At 29.9% G+C, this 20,346-nt stretch overlaps 2 protein-coding genes and 1 pseudogene across 2 annotated transcripts; all 3 read right to left on the bottom strand.

Moving 5' to 3' along the window:
- Window positions 1-242: 242 nt before the first annotated feature.
- LOC114760525 (alpha-galactosidase-like) lies at window positions 243-3,916 on the bottom strand (annotated as a pseudogene).
- Window positions 3,917-6,539: 2,623 nt separating this feature from the next.
- On the bottom strand, window positions 6,540-9,727 carry LOC114760514 (alpha-galactosidase-like). The gene is made up of 15 exons (XM_028949772.1): window positions 9,567-9,727; window positions 9,122-9,180; window positions 8,957-9,013; window positions 8,800-8,834; window positions 8,580-8,683; window positions 8,397-8,472; window positions 8,236-8,294; window positions 8,054-8,119; window positions 7,840-7,923; window positions 7,653-7,717; window positions 7,483-7,565; window positions 7,257-7,347; window positions 7,101-7,150; window positions 6,766-6,906; window positions 6,540-6,626 (listed from the first exon to the last, which is right to left on the bottom strand). Exons 1-15 carry the CDS (start codon window positions 9,725-9,727, stop codon window positions 6,540-6,542), a joined length of 1,218 nt encoding a protein of 405 aa, XP_028805605.1.
- Window positions 9,728-14,373: 4,646 nt separating this feature from the next.
- LOC114760513 (alpha-galactosidase-like) lies at window positions 14,374-17,590 on the bottom strand. The gene is made up of 15 exons (XM_028949771.1): window positions 17,427-17,590; window positions 17,104-17,162; window positions 16,926-16,982; window positions 16,790-16,824; window positions 16,550-16,653; window positions 16,381-16,456; window positions 16,225-16,283; window positions 16,062-16,127; window positions 15,815-15,898; window positions 15,642-15,706; window positions 15,439-15,521; window positions 15,231-15,321; window positions 15,067-15,116; window positions 14,589-14,729; window positions 14,374-14,460 (listed from the first exon to the last, which is right to left on the bottom strand). Exons 1-15 carry the CDS (start codon window positions 17,588-17,590, stop codon window positions 14,374-14,376), a joined length of 1,221 nt encoding a protein of 406 aa, XP_028805604.1.
- Between the last annotated feature and the right edge of the window lie 2,756 nt (window positions 17,591-20,346).

Genomic DNA, 20,346 nt, shown 5'->3' with positions numbered 1-20,346 from the left:
AAAAATGGGTCTTATATTTAAGATTAAAATCAACTTAACCATTGAGTCCTAAGAACCGGAGGAGTATAAAAAAAGGCATAGAAGCTATATTCTTCATAAGTACCAAATATTACAATTATCATAAGCTCCATACAAATGCATGACACCCACTCTAGTAATTAATTAATAATAAAAATTATTCACAAGCTATGCTTTTATATGCAACAATTCATAGTAAAATAAGTTTTGAATTGATCTCTAACCTGCCATAAATCTCGAGCATCTACTACTTTTCCAGTGTCTAAGTCTATGTCCGACCAATCTGCAGTCACATTTGCTTTTTGATGAACTTCTGTTCCATAAAACCACTGCTACTTGTTATACTTATGAGAGGACCAGCCCAAACCTGTCACATTTTTCCTCATTTAGTTGAAAGTCATCTTTGAGGGAGTCCATAATTGTACACAAACATGCAGGTATATTGTAAGACAACTTAAGACAGAAAAAGACATTATTACCTCCAAGCCAGCTTCACTTTTCATCTTCCTTCCTTGAACTCCTAGGTGTCTGCAATATATCACAAGAAGAACAAGAAGATTTTAGAGCCTTATTATTTATTCTTTTCTCTTGGGTTTATGAAGAAAGTTAGGTGGACAAAGTAGCTTCATGCCTTGGTTCACATCGATGACTTCCTTGTGGATAGTAGTTCGAATGTTGCGGAATCCATAGATCGAACATCACAACCAATCAACAAAGGAGCCTACATATTTAGGCAAAAAGGCATGCTTTAACAAAGATATGTTTATTCTAGAAAACACAGAAAATCTTCTCAATGTAAGACTATTTTGCTTATTAATTACTTTAGCTAATGCCCAGATGCTGTAATGGCAACGGTATTCTTCGGTTGTCATTCCACCATTCCCAACTTCTAGCATATCCGGATCTGTTTCCACATTTTGAGGATATAAATCATGTCACCTCTTAATTATATATTTCCTCTTAGTAATAAGTGAGGTTAGTTACCATTCCAACTTCTGGGTCCAGCATAAGATGCCCATTTGTCATTTGCATCTGCTATATTTGTCATGCTGGGAAGAAATTAAGTTATATTTTTAGTTATCTAAGACAAAAAATTTAATTTATTGATGCTAATATAAAAATGCTAATATTGTGCCTTTCCCATTTATCTTCAATATCTCCTGTTGTTCTCCAACTGTTCCCTACATTTTTGGCCCAAAGTGCTGGCCCTTCTGATCCCCTGCAAGTTCACAAACTAGTTTATCATTAACAAATAATGCACATTCTAAAACTTGCTAAATAACCTTAATTCTAGAGATATGATTTTTCCTGGATGTCATTTCAGAAGAGTGACACTGTGTGTGTGTGGTGTGTGTGAACATATGAAAAACCAGTACTAGCCAGTTTGTCTGTGGGAAACAATCACTGATAAGACTCACCATTCACACATGGAAAGTAGATTTGCCTCTTCCCAGAGTTTAATAAAGCTTCAGACATTTGAGGGTACCTGTTTTGTTCATACGTACGATGATTTTTTTGAGTCTTATAAGATTCATAAATAGTGCGCAGAGAGAAACACGCATATGGATTTAAAGCCCAAAAATATACCTCTCCTTTGCTGTTATATTACTATTCTCGCAATTATCGTACTTCAAGAAATCCACACCCTAAACAATATTCAAACAGAATCTACTTAAAATTCTTCATATAATTTAAACAAGATGACTGAGTTCTTTTCTTTCCTGAACAGAAGAATTTGAAATGGTGAGTTGTGTGTCTGTGTGTATGAGTTCGAAATGAGTTTGAAGCAAAATGTGCGCGCGCGCGGGCGTATCTTTTATTTATATAGGTGAGTTGTAAATATATACCCAGGAAGCAAATGTTTTTGCATCCTGATCTTCATGTCCAAGTGATCCGGGCATTTGCTTACTACACGTTTGAATCCTGCAGATTAGAAGTTAATTATTTCAAGATATATTAGTAATATTGATGATGAACTTGTTTGCAATAATGGATCAAAGTTTGATGGTACGGTTATAATTAAATGCGGTTACCCAGCATCAGAATAAATTCCAAACTTCAATCCTTTGCTGTGAACATAATCAGCCAAAGCCTTAATTCCTGATGGAAATTTGAAGCTTTAGGAACCATATTTCCCTGCCACAGATTCAATTTTTATATATATGGATTTTGACTGAATGAATGAACAAACAAATAGGTATAATAACTACAATTTAAGCTAAAAATAACAAAAATAAAAGCCAATGATTATATACCTCGACGTCGCGATCAAGTTCAGCCCAACAATCATCTCAAGTTGAAAAAAGAAAGGTATTAAAAAATAGCGATCAATCAATAAATATGTGAGAAACAACGAAATTATATAATTAATTATTCAGAAATTTTATACTACCATACCTATATTGATATACTGGTACCCTAAATCTGCAAGTCCTGTTGATACCATTGCATCAGCTGTAATTTAAAATCCGTATTAAAGATTTTTGTTGTTGTTGTAAACTCTGAATATTGCTAGCGAATTAATATGTATATTACAAAATTAATCACCTGTTTCTCTAACCATCTCCTCATTAATGTCACACTGAAAGTGGTTCCAGCTATTCCATCTGATCACAATTATCATCTTTAATAAGCTAAGAGGACTGGTATGATTAAAATTTAACCGTTGTTGCTTAATTAACAGTCACTCATATATGTTTTATCGAAATATATATAGGAGGATATAAAACTTTCCTTATACATCATTTGTAAAAATAATACTCCTTCAGTCCTTAATATAAAACTTATTTAACTAGTTTGATTATATTAAGGAAATTGGGTAAGTTAGTTAATTATAAAAATATAACATGTTTTTTTAAGATACTATAATCATCTTTTTAATATTCTTCCTTCTCACTCACTTGATTATGGTTGAGGAGTATCCAAAGAAGTAGTTAGAAAAAAATTGATAAATATGAGAAATAGATCTTATATTTAGGACTAAAATTAACTTAACAACTAGGTTCTATATTAAGGATCCGAGGAGTATATCAATATTAGTTTGTAACATGATTAAGTCTCATATCACCTGAATAATTAAGTAATTTGGAAGGGTTAGATTAATTAGGGGTTAGATAATTTAGGGATAATGTACAACAATATAAAATGTCTTTTTTTTTGGGACTGAACAATATAAAATGTCTTTGCTTGCAAGTAATTTAGTTCATGATTTGCGATTTTAATTATATTATATACTATAAAGGGAGCTTTAATTTTCGATATATATACTTACTATTTATACTACTCCCTTCGGTCCTAATTTTGTTAATATGATGAATATAATTAATTCTTTTTAATCTCTACAAATTAGTTATCTAGTTTATATGTTAAGGATAGAAAAGAAAAGTATTTACCTTTACATTAAAATAAATATATGCTTCAAATATTACGAGGAAACAAAAAAATCCACGGCGCTTATAAATTTTACATCAGATTATTATGTGGAATATATAGAAAGTCACGTTATTTATAATTCATCAAACAACATAACTCATTTCTTAAACTTCATACAAAACCATATAAGCCCCATATCTAGTTCTATATTTATATCTATGATTATATATTGATTAAAGAGATGGTATATATATTATCATTATTAGAATTCACAGATCAGTAATTAGGATCCGATTCCTGGAAATCGAAGAAGATAGAGGTTAGATGGATGAAGAGAGTAGTTTCTTAAGAATTGTGAACTAACTTACCCCATAGGAGGAGTCTGACCAACTCCATTTTCAAAAAGTACTGATTCTTCTCTGTTGATGTTCAACAAACGGCCACCACATAGACAAGAGATGTTTAATAGCATGATCCACAAGGCAATCCCTGTCTTCATCCTTCTTTCACAAAATTTATGTCCCATTTCTGTCTGGTCGATCAATCGGAAATTTGAAATTTCTATTCAGATCTGTTCAGAAGAAAAAGGGGAAGAAGAAGCAGAAAGGTTGGGAGGTAGCTATAGGTATTAGGTTTTCGAACACACACACGCGCACACACAAATGCAGAAACAGGTAGCGGCTTGATAGATTTCCGGAAGTATTTAATGAATAATCATGTCTATTCTCAATACCGATTTAATATATCACTGTTACTTCTCCATTCTAAATTTATGACACATGTTACAGTGTCATTTACACTAGAAAATGGATGTTTATTAGGAGGCGGTAGCAGAATATATAGGAGTTAAGTACATGATGTTTAGAATTTCTTTCTGTTTTCTTTCTTTTTAGAGAAACATGTCAAATTGAATTTCCGACTACCTGCATTTACAACAAGTAAAAATGCATGCAAATTGTTTTGGATATCAGTATACAGATTCATATATATATAGTGATAATAAACTATCATGATCATGAATATTCTAAGGTTTAAGTTGAGTTCAAATAGAAAAATAAGTGATATATATTAGTATAATTTCTTTGTAACTCTCTGGAGTTAGGCAGTACAGTTGCATTAATATAATTTTTAAAGCAATTATACAAATGCATATACCTAATAGTTAACTTTGCTAACGTACCGGCCTACTTGTGGCATTAATTGGTCCGCCACTAGATCAAGAACTAAGGGAAAAAAATATCTTGGTTGCAAGTCTCAATCCGGATTAGTCGGTCTAAAAATAGTATTTAGTAATAGGATCCATAAAAAATGCCTGATACTAAAGGCCCGAAGAGTTAAAGGCCCGAAGAGTTATTTTAAAACAAACTTAACTTGCAGCGTTTAATTCATTAGCAATTAATATTAATATCAGTAAATGAAGTAAAGAGACTAGTGGGAGTTTAATTTTAGGGTCCTTGGTAAGAAAATAAGTTTGACTTGTAAATATGAAATTTTTGACTTCTCTGTGAATTTTTTTTTATTTGAGAAGACCTACGAAAAATTTTCCCTTAATTTTATTTTGATTTATTATTTCATTCAAATTATTCTAGTGCACTTTGTCACCTCCATTATTATGGTGCTGGGGCATTTAAGATCGATGGTCGTTAATGAGGCGAAAATTAATGAAAACATGATGTGAATTTGAATGTCAGTGGAAATATTTTAGTTGTACATGATATATAATAAAATACATTTTTCCTGTTGATTTAATAATATAACATTATATAAATCGATATAGTTTTTGTATTTTATATATTAAAAAGAAGTATATATGGAGAAGGGCGCAGTATGAGCCGGTTTGCCGGAAGGTGTTTGTACGGCGGCGGCAGAAGAAGCCAAAGCCCTTTTTCGCCGACTGCCTGATAATCCTTTGCCTCCTTGTCCTTTTTTCTTTCTTTTTTTTTTAAAATATTTATCATTACGTCATTATTCTCAATTTCAATTTATGTAAAAAAAATTAGGGAAAAAAACCTAAATGGACCGATATTTGTAATGAAACATTTGACATGCATGTATCTCTCTTAATTCGGTTTTTTCTCCTTTCTTTTCGTCTTTTTTTTCCCTTTTTTTCTGCTCATACAATCTCCGACAACTTTTGATTGAAAATTGAATGATTAAGATTTAATATCTTATAAAATTATTATAGGATTACAATAAAAATAAAAAAATAAATTTAAAATGTTAAAACTTGAACAATTCATGACAGCATATTACATTAAAATAGAAAAATTAATAACTTTATAAAATATGAAACCTCAACCATTTGCTCCAATAATAAGAAGGAAGAAAATGAGAGAAAGTATGGTGAGATAAGCCAGCAGCACATCCTAATTTTGAAGCAAAATTTTCCATCAATCTAGTTTAATCAATTACGCGAGCTAATTAAGGACAAAATTAATACGAATTAACGGATGACTTTTCTTCATATTTTTCCCACTACTGTTTGAGTTATTATTTTGCGTGTTATTTCTTTTATTCTTGTAGCACTTCGTCATATTACGCAAGAGACTTTGGATGCAATATTTGTCACTTGGAGAGAAATTCACAAAATAACAATTAAAGACCACGAAAATGGCAGAACAGGTCAAAGAAAGACAAATGAGAACCATCAAAGCTATGCGTTTTGGCATGAATCAGATTTGAGAATCCATGTGCTCATTCCATAAAGACCAGATCTATCTTTCACTCTCTAATACTACTTGCATGCTTAATTAATTAATTTCGGATTACATGACTAATTCAAAAATGAATTGCAAGTAGGCATGAAACCATAATATATTTATATATATATATATATGATATATGAAAACAACTTCATGATACATATATTTTTATATATCACGTAAATTGAATATTAAAGAACCATTTAAAACCATAATCATCATTTAACCATATATTAAAATCAATACAGCTCAATATAATGGTCCGACAATACAAATAATATCAGAAAGACATCTCATAAAGCTGTCTTATTCTCAATTATGTCTATAAATATTTTTTATTGTAAAATAAATCACATATTTATTTTCTGCTGCTTGAACATCCTTGCATTTTAATAACTTGTGCATATATCCGCTTGGCCGTGCTCGTCGTCTTCAACAATCTGGAGGTTAATTGGGAGTGAGAACATACATCTTGCAAGCATGTGAATCCAGTTCTGCAGAGATTTGTGCCGAAACCGATGTCTGTGTAGAATGCTGATCACAAAATTCAAACCAAAACAAGAAAATTTAGGGAGAAAAAAAATCCTTAATATGACTTGCTGACTCTCTTTGAATTGAAATAATATAATAGTAATAATAGTTAACTTGAACTATATATATAAACTCTTATTACCTCCCAAAGATCTCGAGCATCTACAACTCTGGCGGGTTCTAAGCCTATATCAGACCAGGAAGCAGTCACAGTTGCTTTTGATGAACTTCTGTTCCACAAAATCACTGCTATTCTGTTATCACTGAGAGGACCAGCCCATACCTGCATCATTATATTCATATATATGTTGTTTTCTCTGTTAAGATAGCTGTGTTCCTTAAAATTAACACTATTTTTACATACCCAAAAAAAATGACAATTTAAAGTGCCTAAATATATTTGTATGACTCAAGATATGTGGCACAATTCATAAATTAATTATGGGGATATATAAAGGTGGGAAAAGAAGAGATTACTTCCAAACCATCTTCACTCTTCACCTTCTTTCCTTGAACTCCTAAGCTGTCTGCAACATAATGAGAATCTCTATATTAATTTTTTGAGTCTTTTTTTGGATATTTGAGGAATTAAAGGTCCATATAGAAGAGGTAGTTTTAATGTATGAGTCATGCCTTGGTTGACAGCAATAACTTCGTTATTAGTTAACAGTTCGAATGTTGTGGAATCCATTGCTCGAACATCGCAGCCAACCAACAAAGGAGCCTGTAAGTAATTGCACATAACACATAACACATCTTGTTTAATTAATTTACGACCATGTATTGGTAAAGTCCAATAAATCTTCTGTTCTTAGCTTCTTCTTTCTTTTTTTTTTTCTTTTTATTCCTAGGTTCGTACCTTAGCCAATGCCCAGATGCTGAAATGGGAACGATATTCTTCAGTGGTCATTCCTCCATTTCCAACTTCCAACATATCTGGATCTGTTCCCCCATTTTAAGAATGATGTTAACTATTATTAATTATGTATTTACTCTTAATTAATATATTAGAAATGAGAAGTTATTTACCATTCCATCCCCCAGGTCCAGCATAAGATGCCCGTCTGTCATTTGCATCTGCAATATTTGTCATACTGGCAACAAAGTAATTTTTCATATATTATTAGTCATCCATGCACATTAAGAATTAATTTATAAATACTAATATAATATATATACATGGAGTTAAGTATTTCTTATAGTGTTTATACCATACCTTTCCCATTTATCCTCAATATCTCCTGTTGTTCTCCAACTATTCCCTACATTTCTGGCCCAAAGTTCTGGGTCTTCTTGGCCCCTGATCATAAATCAATGCAATTTATATTCAAGCTCCTTAAACAAAAGGATTTATGACTTCATTGGATATTTGAGAATCAGAAGCCTAATTTGTCTGTAAAAAATATAACCAATATGAGGAGAGGACTAACCATTCACACATGGAGAAGAAAATTGGCCTTCCGGAGTTCAATAAAGCTTTAGACATTTTGGGGTACCTATATGTGTTCATCCAAGAATCATGATATTGTATTATCAGTCTGTGTTTTATTTTACACACACACACACACAGAGAGATATAGAGAGAGAGAGAGAGAGATGAGGCTAGAAATACCTCTCTTTTGGGCTTATGTTAAGATTCTCACAATTATCGTACTTCAAGAAATCAACACCCTAAACGATATTTAAACAGGAAATAGTTATAACCTTGTAATAATTTTGATATATAAAGTTCCAAATAACTTTGAAGCAAATATAACTTATAGATGTGCCTACCCAGGAAGCAAATGTTTTTGCATCTTGTTCTTCATGTCCTAGCGATCCAGGCATTTGCTTACTGCAAGTTTGATTTCTGTAGAATTTATTTTTAAGACATCATTAATATTTTAATTATATTGCAGATGAACTTTTGTACAACGGACCAAAATTTTAGGGGTTAATTAAAATGTTAATATATACCCAGCATCAGAATAAATTCCCAGCTTCAATCCTTTGCTATGGACATAATCAGCTAGAGCCTTAATTCCTGATGGAAATTTTGAAGCTTTAGGAACCATATTTCCCTGCCACAGTTTTAATTTTCATTTTAGATTTTAAACAGATAAAAGATGCATAAATAAATTAATATTGATTTAAAATGAAAAGAAATTCAAACAAAAGTAAACAAGTCATTAGATACCTCGGAATCTCGATCAAGTTCAGCCCAACAATCATCTAAAATCAACAAAAAATAATATTTAAATTCATAAAAATGAAAAATAATACGTGTTTGCAAAAAAAAAAAAAAAGCATTTAGCAAAACTGAATTAATCGACAAATAAATCATATATACTTACCTAAATTGATATATTGGTACCCTAAAGCAGCAAGACCCGTTGACACCATTGCATCAGCTGTGATATAATTTAGAAAGCAGATTAATTATAAAATTCATATAAAAGACTTTGTAGTATAAATTCTTTTAATCTTGAGTAGTGTATTAATTAGTATGGAAAAATTACCTGTTTCCCGAATCATCTCCTCCGTAATGTCGCACTGAAAGTGGTTCCAACTATTCCATCTAACACCAAAAATGCATTACATACATTATCTTTGATTATCCAACAAATTTCTAACATCAAATAGTCATATATGAAGAAAACTGCTCGAGTCGTGCTTATAGCATTTAAAATGGCTTGAAGTAGCATCTCAATTGCATTATTTTGATATTATTTTTCTGGTGTTTCGAGCACTACACTCTTATTTATGGCACATCTTGATGTTAGATGTATTATAAACAAGATTATGATACTGGATATTATTGGAAAACAACGTGTTGGATGCCACACCTTTGAGATATATCAAAATTTCACGTCTCATAAATACATGCTTTACTAGAAGAGTTTAGATTATGAATAAATATTACGTGTATACAAACAAAGAAACAGAAGTTACTAAGTAACATACCCCATTGGAGGAGTGAGTCCAAGTCCATTTTCGACCAGCTGTCTTCGGAGCTTGTGGTGTTGTGTGGATAAGTCTCTGTTAGTGCTCAGGAAACGAGCACCAGAGGAAGAAGAAGCATTCAATATCAGAAACACGAAGCACAAGGCAAGCCCTGCGATCATCCTTCTTCCATAAACCTGATGTTCCATTATACTATTTGTGTGTCTGAACACTGAGAATGAGGTTTCTGCGTGCTACAGACTCAGGCACCTCAAGCAGCAAAGTGGTGGAGAACTTCAAGAAGAAGAAGAAGAAGGCTTGTGAGTGATGAATGAATAAAAGGATTTGAGGGATATTTATAGAGAAAATTCTGAAAGAGAAGATCGATTTGGAGGACTTTTCTTAAAAGATGGGTTATTAGTTAGTTAGATAGTTCGTATGGACCTACGTAATCATGCCTATCCTCAACATACCCATGCATGTTATCTTGATATCTTTCTTATTTCTTTCTTTCCGTTTTATTTCCTCTTTAGTTGGGGAAAAAAAACCTTCAATTTGCTGCTTTTACAACTTTATTATAAAACAATCAAATTGGTTGTGCTTTGTTGGCCATTTTTAGTTAGGAATTCAATATAGAAACCATGAAAATTGCAGTGAACTAATGTCACTTGTAATTTTGATCGCCAATTTTATTGTATGATGGTGACTTAGAAATGCTAAATATAAACACATAGCTTCAGAAAGAATATTACATATGCTGAAAGCCTCAAATATGATGGGATATCACGAGACTAAATAATTCTTATTGCTGTTATGTAAACTAATTATACTATTAAGTGGTTGTCGGCGTATATTTTCGTGCTTTGGTTTTTCCAATGTTTATCTTATCCTTAAATAATACATATAAGATAATAATATATAACCATATAAAATTTATAATAAGCGACATTTTTTTTATAATTTATGAATAATATAACTTGCCCTCGTTGTCCTACATTTGTTGATAACAATTGATGGATCGACGACCAGGAAGGAAAAATAAAATTTAATTAATTTCGGTTCCCACAAAATAAATCATGAACCCTTTAGCAGGAAAGATATGAATAACGGCGTGTCCGCGTAATATTTGTACAGTTTTAAAATCAGTTCCCACTTGAAGGATAACTCAAGTTGGAAGATTTGGTTGAAATAGAATAGAAAACCATGTTGAAAGTAACTATACTTTCTTTTAATTTTTAATTTGATGCATATGCATTTTTTCTCTTAATTAAATTATTTAATTTTAATCTTTTTATCAATATTGCTCTTGTAACTTTGTTCTATTAGTATTTTTAATCTCCATTTAAGAGTAATACTGTTAATAGAGAAAAATTAAAAATTTAATTTAGAGAAAAAAAAATACATAGATACTAAATTAAAAATTAGAAAAAAAAAAATAGATACTTCTAGAATTGTTTTCCCTTAAAACCACAAAGAGTGATGTAACTTTTTCCATGAATTGTGGGATATGGATAAAGCGGTTTTTTATACATCATTATATTTTTAAAATTGACTAAATTTTGTGTGGCGTCCATTTGAGTTTTGAGGTGACGATAGATTCAGCACAGTCCTTATGCTTCTTTCATAACAAATAAATAAATAATTTTCTTTTTATAAGAAAAAGTTTTATATTTTACTTATTTGAAGAGTTATTCACAAACAATCTAAAACTCGCTTATAACAAAAATTTCCAACCACATTCCATTAATTGGCCTAATGCTTTTTTTTCATTTACGCAATTAACATGAGATAACTAAATTTATTAAAAATAATCAGTTTACTTCTGTGTGAGTATTTTTTTTAATTAAGTAAAAAGAGGAGTTTAACTATATTTTTAAATTTAAACGATTAAAAGCAACTTAATGATATTAAAAGAATAAATTAAAATTTAATATAAAATTAAAGAATTGGACCAACATGAATACTTCTTATATTTCCAAGTTTTTCAATTTATACTATATTAATCTAGGGTATATTTTTAATTAAAGAAATTTATCAATTAGAAAAATAACATAGTTTCTTAATTAAAAATCAATTAAAATTAAGGAATTAAAGACGTAATTTATTTAAAAAATTTATATCTAGATTTTCATATGATTACTAGGAGTAAAACTGCAATAATTATATAAATATAATCTTTAATATATTTATTTTTTTAACTCTAGTATTAGAATGGGGTCTTTTAATTTTGTTACGCTTCTCTCTCCTCAATTCCTCTCTCTAGTCACTTTTTCTTTTTGCTTCCTGATATTTATTTTTTTTAATCTCTTTTTTGCGAACAAAATTTATTTTTAGATTTTAGTTTTTCATATTCTCTTTAGACCAAACTCCCATTTATAAATATATGACTTTTTTTTTCTCATTATTTTAATGGTCTAATGTCTCTCCTCTACTAACAGTGCATTGTTTCTTATATAAAATGAAAATGGAAAACAATATTTGTTATGTAAAAATAGTACAATGCATGCAGCAAAAAATAATAAAAAAATGTTTGACATTTATTTTCATTTAGTAAAAAAAAAGCATTAGTTTTAAATTAAAAAAAACACATCCCTAAACTAATAAATGAGATTACAAATTATTGGTATCAGAGTAAAAGTTTCGGTTCTCTTATACTTCTCATTTCTTGATTCATTTTTATCTCTTTTTTTTCACTTCTCAATATTGTTTTTGTCTCTTTCTTTGTGAATGAAATTTTTTTGGTTAGTTTAGTTTTTCATGTTTTTTTTAAGTTAAACTATTCTTCATAAATTTAAATTATAAACTTCACTCTGATACCATCAAATGTTTCAGTAATTGTTTAATAAAAATAAATTATGTTAAGGGGAAATGATATTAAGGTCTCATGAAACATAAAATACTATAAAAAGGTCCCATTAAACTTGTTAATTAATTTGAAATTTTAAAATAACTTGATTGTAATAAGAAAAAAATGTGAAAAGACTGTACTTGTTTATGAGAAAGAAAAGGCAAAAGTTAGAACTTGATTTCCTGCATCTTCCTTTGTAAGCAACAAAATCTTGACAACAAAGAAAAACGAGTGATTCAACCTTTATTTAAATATGTGACGCAAATTTTTTGACATTATAATATACATCATTTTGTAAATATACAAAGATTTTTTTAAAACAAAAATTCATGTTATATTTTTGTTTAATTGTAAATATTTCAACTAAAACATTTTTACTTGATGACTTTTATTTGTCTTTCTATTCAGCTCAAAAAAATATATCTTTAAAATATAAAAGATGTATCTATAATTTATTTTAAAAATATGCTTTTTAAAGTTGAATTTTTATATAAAATCTTGACATGATAATATGCTTAAATACCTTAGAAGTATCGATTAAGGAGCACTCAACATCTGAAAGTTTTTTTAGCTCTTATATATCATGAAAGTTTTATTTTGTAGCATTTATGATCTTGACCGTTATCTACCGATCGTTAAAGACATCAGTTAAACCACATAATTTAATGGTCATACTTAACAATAGATAATGGCCAGAGTATTATTTTTGCTACGAAAATAAATTTTCGGGGTATATAAAAGCCCAAAAAAAATTTCAAGTGTTGAGTGCTCATTATTATATACTCCTCTGGTCCTATTTATAGGGCAGAGAGAGAATTTTTTTTATCCTGTTTATAAGTCACTTAATTAAATTTTTAGCATGAATGTACTGTTTTATCCTTCATTTATTATAGTATAAGCAATTATCTCTTTTGAAAAGTGTATATATTAAATATGGGTAAAGTTAAAAATTGTTATATTTTAATATAAAGTTAATACATTTTAAGGTTTTCCTTGGTCTGTGTGAAATATGCTGAAAGTATCTTATAAATAGGATCAGAAGAGTACTTCTTGGGTATTTAAGCATTTTATCCTAAATTTTGACCACGAAATCCTAGGTAGAATCCACTAATAGAGCTTTACTGAATATTTCAAGGGTGTTAAGACAAGTGACTATTATCACTTCTATGATGTTAAATAGTTGTGACTAGATATAACTAATTACGAGTTTCTAACTGTTTGATCTTATATATATATATATATATATATATATATATATATAATATAGTTTTTGTCACGAATTTTTTCATTGTTTTTATTAATTATATATAATATCACTGCATTAATCATCTCTTACATGGTTACGTGCCCCTTTTTCTTATTTATATATTCTCTCTCATTCACAAACTTTTTTTGCATAAATAAAAATGTTTTTAAAAATAAAATGCATTTTATATATTTATTGTCATAACTAATTTTAATCAATGTTTAGATATACATAATTCGATTTATTTTTTTCTTGTATAGAAAATCAAAAGGAGCACTTATTATACTCTCTCTAAGTACTCAAGAGTAAATGCCATCAGAAGCGAAATCCTCTTGGCTTTTACTGTTTCTATCTTTCACTCTCTTGCTAATAATTGTGCGATTAGTTAATTAATTTTCGATTACACAATTTAAAATTATTTACCCATATATTCACCAGCGAATAACCATAAAAACATATAGACAAATTCAGACGTATTGATATATAACATGCATATTGAATAATAGAAAACCATTTATTGTATTAAAATCAATACAGCTAAATGGTCCAACTATAGTATTACTAATAATACCGATCAGAAACATCTGATAAATCTGTCTTATTCAACCATGTCTAAAACAGATTTTTTAATTGTAAAAAAAATTACATATTTATTTTCTTATGCTCGAATGCTTGTCTATTTTAGCTAACTTCTGCATCCCCTTCGTCGTCTTCTTCTTCATAAAGTTTGGAGCTTAATTTGGAGTCAAAACAAACATCTTGGAAGCATGAGAATCCAGTTCAGCAGAAATTTGTCCCGAAACCGAGGCTTGTGTAGAATGCTGAATAATTCATATATGGCAAAATCAGAAAAGTTCTTTAATATAACCTGAGTCCTTAATTGAAAAAGTAGTAGTAGTAGTAATTATTATTATTATTAGTAACTTGAACTATATATATAATTTCTCACCTCCCATAAATCTCTTGCACCTACAACTTTCTCTGCTTCTAACCCAATGTCAGACCAATGAGCAGTCACAGTCGCTTTTGACGAACTTCTGTTCCATAGAACCACTGCTACTCTGTTATCACTAAGAGGACCAGCCCATACCTGCCAATTTTTTTTTCTTTTTCTTTTTCAGCGACTTGTCTTCTAATTCAGAAAGCTAACACTTGTGCTTCACAAATTAATTATATATATATATATATATATACTTCTTTGGTTTTTAATGTAATTAAACCCATTTAACTAATTTGAGCAAGTTAAGAATGTCAATTAAATTAGTTAATATAATATGTGTTTTAACAAAAAATCGATAAACTTGTGAAATAGGTATTACATATAAGATTAATATCAATTGATCAATTAGGTCCTATAGTAAGGATTGGAGCAGTGTGTGTGTGTGTGTATATATATGGGGATAAAGGTATGGGAAAGAAGATATTACCTCCAAACCATCTTCACTTTTCACCTTCTTTCCTTGAACTCCTAAGCTGTCTGAAATATCACAGCCAGTTTTATATATCAGAAGTTAGAGAGTTCTGTATTTTGATGAAGAAAGGGACGTAGAGGAAAATGGTTGTTGTGTGTGTGTGTGTGTGTGGGACATGCCTTGGTTAACAGCAATAACTTCCTTGTTGGTTATTAGTTCGTAAGTTGTATTGTCCATTGCCCGAACGTCACAACCAATCAACAGAGGAGCCTGCACATTTACATAACACACTTTTCTTAATTTAATTTGGATTATATATCTATATGTGTGCTAATGTTCAGTAAAAGAAATTTTTCCTTATGATTGATATATATAATATATATGTACCTTAGCCAAAGCCCAGATGCTATAATGGGAGCGATATTCTTCAGTGGTCATTCCTCCATTTCCAACTTCTAGCACGTCTGGATCTGTTTCCAACATTTTGAGGATGTATATAATCTCAACTCTTAATTACACACATTACCTCTTAACTAACGAATTAGCAATAACAAAAAGTGATTAATTAACATGTTAAGTTAATTAATTACCATTCCACCCCCCTGGTCCAGCATAAGATGCCCATCTGTCATTTGCATCAGCGATATTTGTCATGCTGGCAACAGAGTATTTCATATTATTAGTTATCCATCAATATTAAAAATTATTTCATTAATTCCAATCACATTATATACATAATCATTTCATAATGTTTGTTTCATACCTTTCCCATTTATCTTCAATATCTCCGGTTGTTCTCCAACTATTTCCTACATTTTTGGCCCAAAGTTCTGGGTCCTCTTGGCCCCTGCAAGTTCATAATTATTACAAATAAATACATAACTCCTAAAACAGAAGGATATATATATATATATATATATATATTTCTATGGCTTTATTGGAAATATGAAGATCATAAACCTACTTTATCCGTCAAAATATATGTAGAACCAAAGTGAGAAAGGACTCACCATTCACACATGGAGAAGAAGATTGGCCTTCCAGAATTCAGTAATGCTTCAGACATTTTAGGGTACCTGTATTTATGAATTTGTTCATACAATAAGTAACATCGTATCATAAAAATATCTAATTTTTAGATGCTAAGTGGACAGTCTTGAAGGCTAAAAATACCTCTCTTTTGGGCTTATATTGAGATTCTCGCAGTTATCATACTTCAAGAAATCAACCCCCTGAGAAATATTCTAAACATGAGATTGATTGCTCCAATTATATTAATAATGCTCTGAATGATTTTGAAGCATATATGCGTGATGATGTATCTTGTACCCAGGAAGCAAATGTTTTTGCATCTTGCTCTTCATGTCCTAGTGATCCAGGCATCTGCTTGCTGCACGTTTGATTTCTGTACAAAAATTATTCAAGAGATTATAAATTCCTTCATTAAATTAATTAATATTGGTATTGATTATGAACTTCAGGGTTCATATTTGGATACCCTGCATCAGAATAAACCCCAAGCTTCAATCCTTTGCCGTGGACGTAATCAGCAAGAGCCTTAATTCCTGATGGGAATTTTGATGCTTTTGGAACCATATTTCCCTGCCACAGTTTCAATTTTTTTAAAAAAATAAAGAATAAAGAAATAAATAAGGCAACTGATGGATATTTATTAGAATCACGAAAAGAAATAAAAACAAATTAAACAACAGCGAAAAGAAAACAACTCATTATATACCTCAGAATCTCGATCAAGTTCAGCCCAGCAATCATCTAAAATCAGGGTAAAATAATATCTAATTATTAAAAATTTAAAAATAGTTTTTTTTCCCCGAAAAATTGAATCCATAGGTAAGAAAACTACATTTGCTTACCCAAATTGATATATTGATACCCTAAGGCAGCAAGGCCCGTTGATACAATCGCATCAGCTGTAATTCAAAAAACCAAAAAAAAAAAAAAACTTGTCAATAGTTATGAGATTACTATCAAACACTCAGAAATATAAATTCTTTTAATCTCGAATAACATATATTTACATGAAAATTTTACCTGTTTCGCGAATCATCTCCTCGTTAATGTCACACTGAAAATGATTCCAACTATTCCATCTGATGACACCAATATAATGCGTTATATTATACACATAATCTTTGATGATTCAAACTAATTTCTAACATTAAATAGCCATGAGATCATTAAAAATGGTACATGTACACAAATAATGAAAAGTGGGGTTACTAATTAATGAAGTATAGAACAAACGAGTTAGACTATTCATGTCACATAAATACATGGTTTACTAGAAGAGCTTAGTTTATGAATAAACATTACGCGTATACAAACAATGAAAGAGGAGTTACTAAGTAACCTACCCCATGGGAGGAGTGGGACCAAGTCCATTTTCAACAAGCTGTCTTCTGAGCTTGTGGTGTTGTGAGGATGAGCCTCTGTTAGTGCTCAGCAAATTACGAGCACCAGAAGAAGAAGAAGCATTCAATATCAGAAACACGAAGCAGAAGGCAAGCCCCTTGATCATCCTTCTTCCGTAACCTTGAAGTTCCATTATATGATTTGTGTGTCTGAAATCTGATGCACTGACGATGAGGTTTCTGCGTGCAGCAGACTCAACCTCAGGCACCTAAGTGATGGAGAACTTCAAGAAGAAGAAGAAGGCTTGTGAGTGATGAAAGAAGAAAAGGATTTGAGGGATATTTATAGAGAAAATTCTTAAATAGAAGATCGATTTGGACGACTTTTCTTTGAGGATGGGTTATTAGTTAGTTGATAGTTCGTATGGACCTACGTAATCATCATACCTATCCTCAACGTACCCATGCATGTTATCTTGATCTTCTCTTTCTTATTGCCCTTTTTTTTTTTTATTTCCTCTTGAGTTGGGAAAAAAAAAAGAGGGGATACTTGCAATTGAACTTTAATTTGCTGATTTTACAACTTGTATTATAAAAGAATCAAATTGGTTGTGTTTTGTTGGCCCTTTTTTAGGAAGGAATTGAATATAGAAACCATAAAAATTGCAATGAGCTGATGTCACTTGTAATTTTGATGGCCAATTTGATTGTATGTTGACTTAGAAATGCTAAATATAAACATATAGCTTGAGAAAGAAGACTGTTACATATCCTAAAAGTATCAAATATGATGGGATATTACGAGAATAATTAATAATTCTTATTGCTGTTATATAAACTAATTATACTATTAAGTGGTATGTCGACGTATATTTTCGTGCTTTGGTTTTTCCAATGTTTATGTTATCCTTAAATAATAAATATAAGATAATAATATATAGCCATATAAAATTCATGATAAGTGACATTTTTTTAATAATTTATGAATAATATAACTCACCATCGTTGTCATATTTATTCATAACAATTGATGGATCGACGAGGAGGAAGAAAAAAAATTTAATTAATTTGGGTTCCCTCAAAAACATGAAGCCTTTAGCACGAAAGGTATGAATGACGATGGGTCAGCGTAATATTTGTACAGTTTTAAAATCACTTGCAATTTAAAGGATAACTCAAGTTGGAAGATTTGGTTGAAATAGAATAAAACCACAAAAAAGTGATGTAACTTTCTCCATGAATTGTGGGATATGTATAAAGGGGTTTTTCACACATCATTATATTTTTCAAATTGATTAAATTTTTGTGGCGTCTATTTGAGTTTTGAGGCCACGATAGATTCTGCACAGCCCTTAAGCTTCTTTCATTAATAAAAATATTTTTGCACTGTTATTTTACTTTTATATCCATATTTTATGATCTCAATTTTCAGGTCTAATAACAATAAATAATTTAATATTGTTCAATTGATTGTAAACCCCAAAAAAAAAAAATTATAAACCAAATAATCGTAAGTTTGAAGTTTAAAAATTGTAACAACAAAAAATATTGGTAAATCACATAGATCATCCAATGTCTAAGACACTAGTGTTATCTAACACATTAACCTAAGGAATCTCACAATTAATCTCCAAATATTAGCCAGATGCAATTAGACTCGTTGCATTAGTTAACAAAGCCTATACAATATTGCTTTTATTATTAATGATCTTATAATGACACAAACCATGTATTAACCACGGTTGGTATAAGGCAATAAAGAGTATTAGTGGTGTGGATTCATGTTGAGGAGTGAGAAAGAGAGATGCACCTATGAGATATTAAGGATTTAATAATTAAATTAAATTAAATTAAGGATTTAATTTAAAATTCAAAAGTAGTGGTTAAACGAAAGATAAGAGATTTGGTTAAGGGTACTTTAGTATTTCCAAAGTTATATTTTAATATTTGATCCTCCTAAATAATTACACTTTTAAAGATACTTCCTAATAAATATCACTTTTTGCACGTCCTTCTTCCTAATTTTTCTTTTTAGTTAAACAATTTATATCTAACTTTTCATATGATAAATGGGAGGAAAACTACAATAATTATATAAATGTAATCTTCAATATATTTATTTTCTCAACTCTGATTTTAAAATCGAGTCTTTTAATTCTCTTACCGTTCTCTTTCTTCCATCCTCTCTCTCATCACTTTTTTCTTTTTGCTTCATGGTATATATTCTTTTTTTTTCTTATCTCTTTTTTGTGAACAAATTTTTTTTTTAGATTTTAGTTTTTCATATTCACTTTTGACCAAACTACCATTTACAGTTATATGACTTTTTTTTTTAAATTATCTAATGTCTCTCCTCTACCTATAGTAAATTGTTTCTCATATAAAATGAAAATAAAAAATAATATATGGTGTGTAAAAATAGTACAAGGCAAGAGATTAAAAGTTCATGAAGCAAAAAATAAAAAAAAATGTTTGACATCTATTTTTATTAAGTAAAAAAAGTATTATTTCTAAATAGTGAGATTAAAAATTATTGGTATCAGAATAAAAGTTACAGCTTTCTTTTGCTTCTCTTTTCTTCATTCGTTCTTGTCTTTTTTCTCTTTAAGCTTCTCAATATTCTTTTTTTTTTCCTTTCTATCTCTTTCTTTGTGAACATAAATTTTTGGTTAGTTTTAGTTTTCTTTATTTTCTTTAAGTCAAATTATTATTCATAAATTTAAATTATAAACTTCACTCTGATACCATCAAATGTTGTAGCAACTATCTAATACAAAAGTAATTATATTATGAAAAAATGACTAAGCTCTCATGAAACATAAAATACTGTAAAATGGTTTCATGAAACTTATTAATCTGCAGTTTCAAATAAGACTGTGCAATGGCGTATTGAGCAGCCGAGATAAGTTTAAATGGGTATGGG

This window comes from Neltuma alba, unplaced genomic scaffold (genome assembly GCF_004799145.2).
Source record: "Neltuma alba isolate B1F8T4 unplaced genomic scaffold, ASM479914v2 tig00010984_pilon, whole genome shotgun sequence".
Lineage (NCBI taxonomy): Eukaryota > Viridiplantae > Streptophyta > Magnoliopsida > Fabales > Fabaceae > Neltuma > Neltuma alba.
The sequence above is the reverse complement of the archived record's forward strand: the minus strand, read 5'-3'. Positions and strand labels throughout refer to the sequence as shown.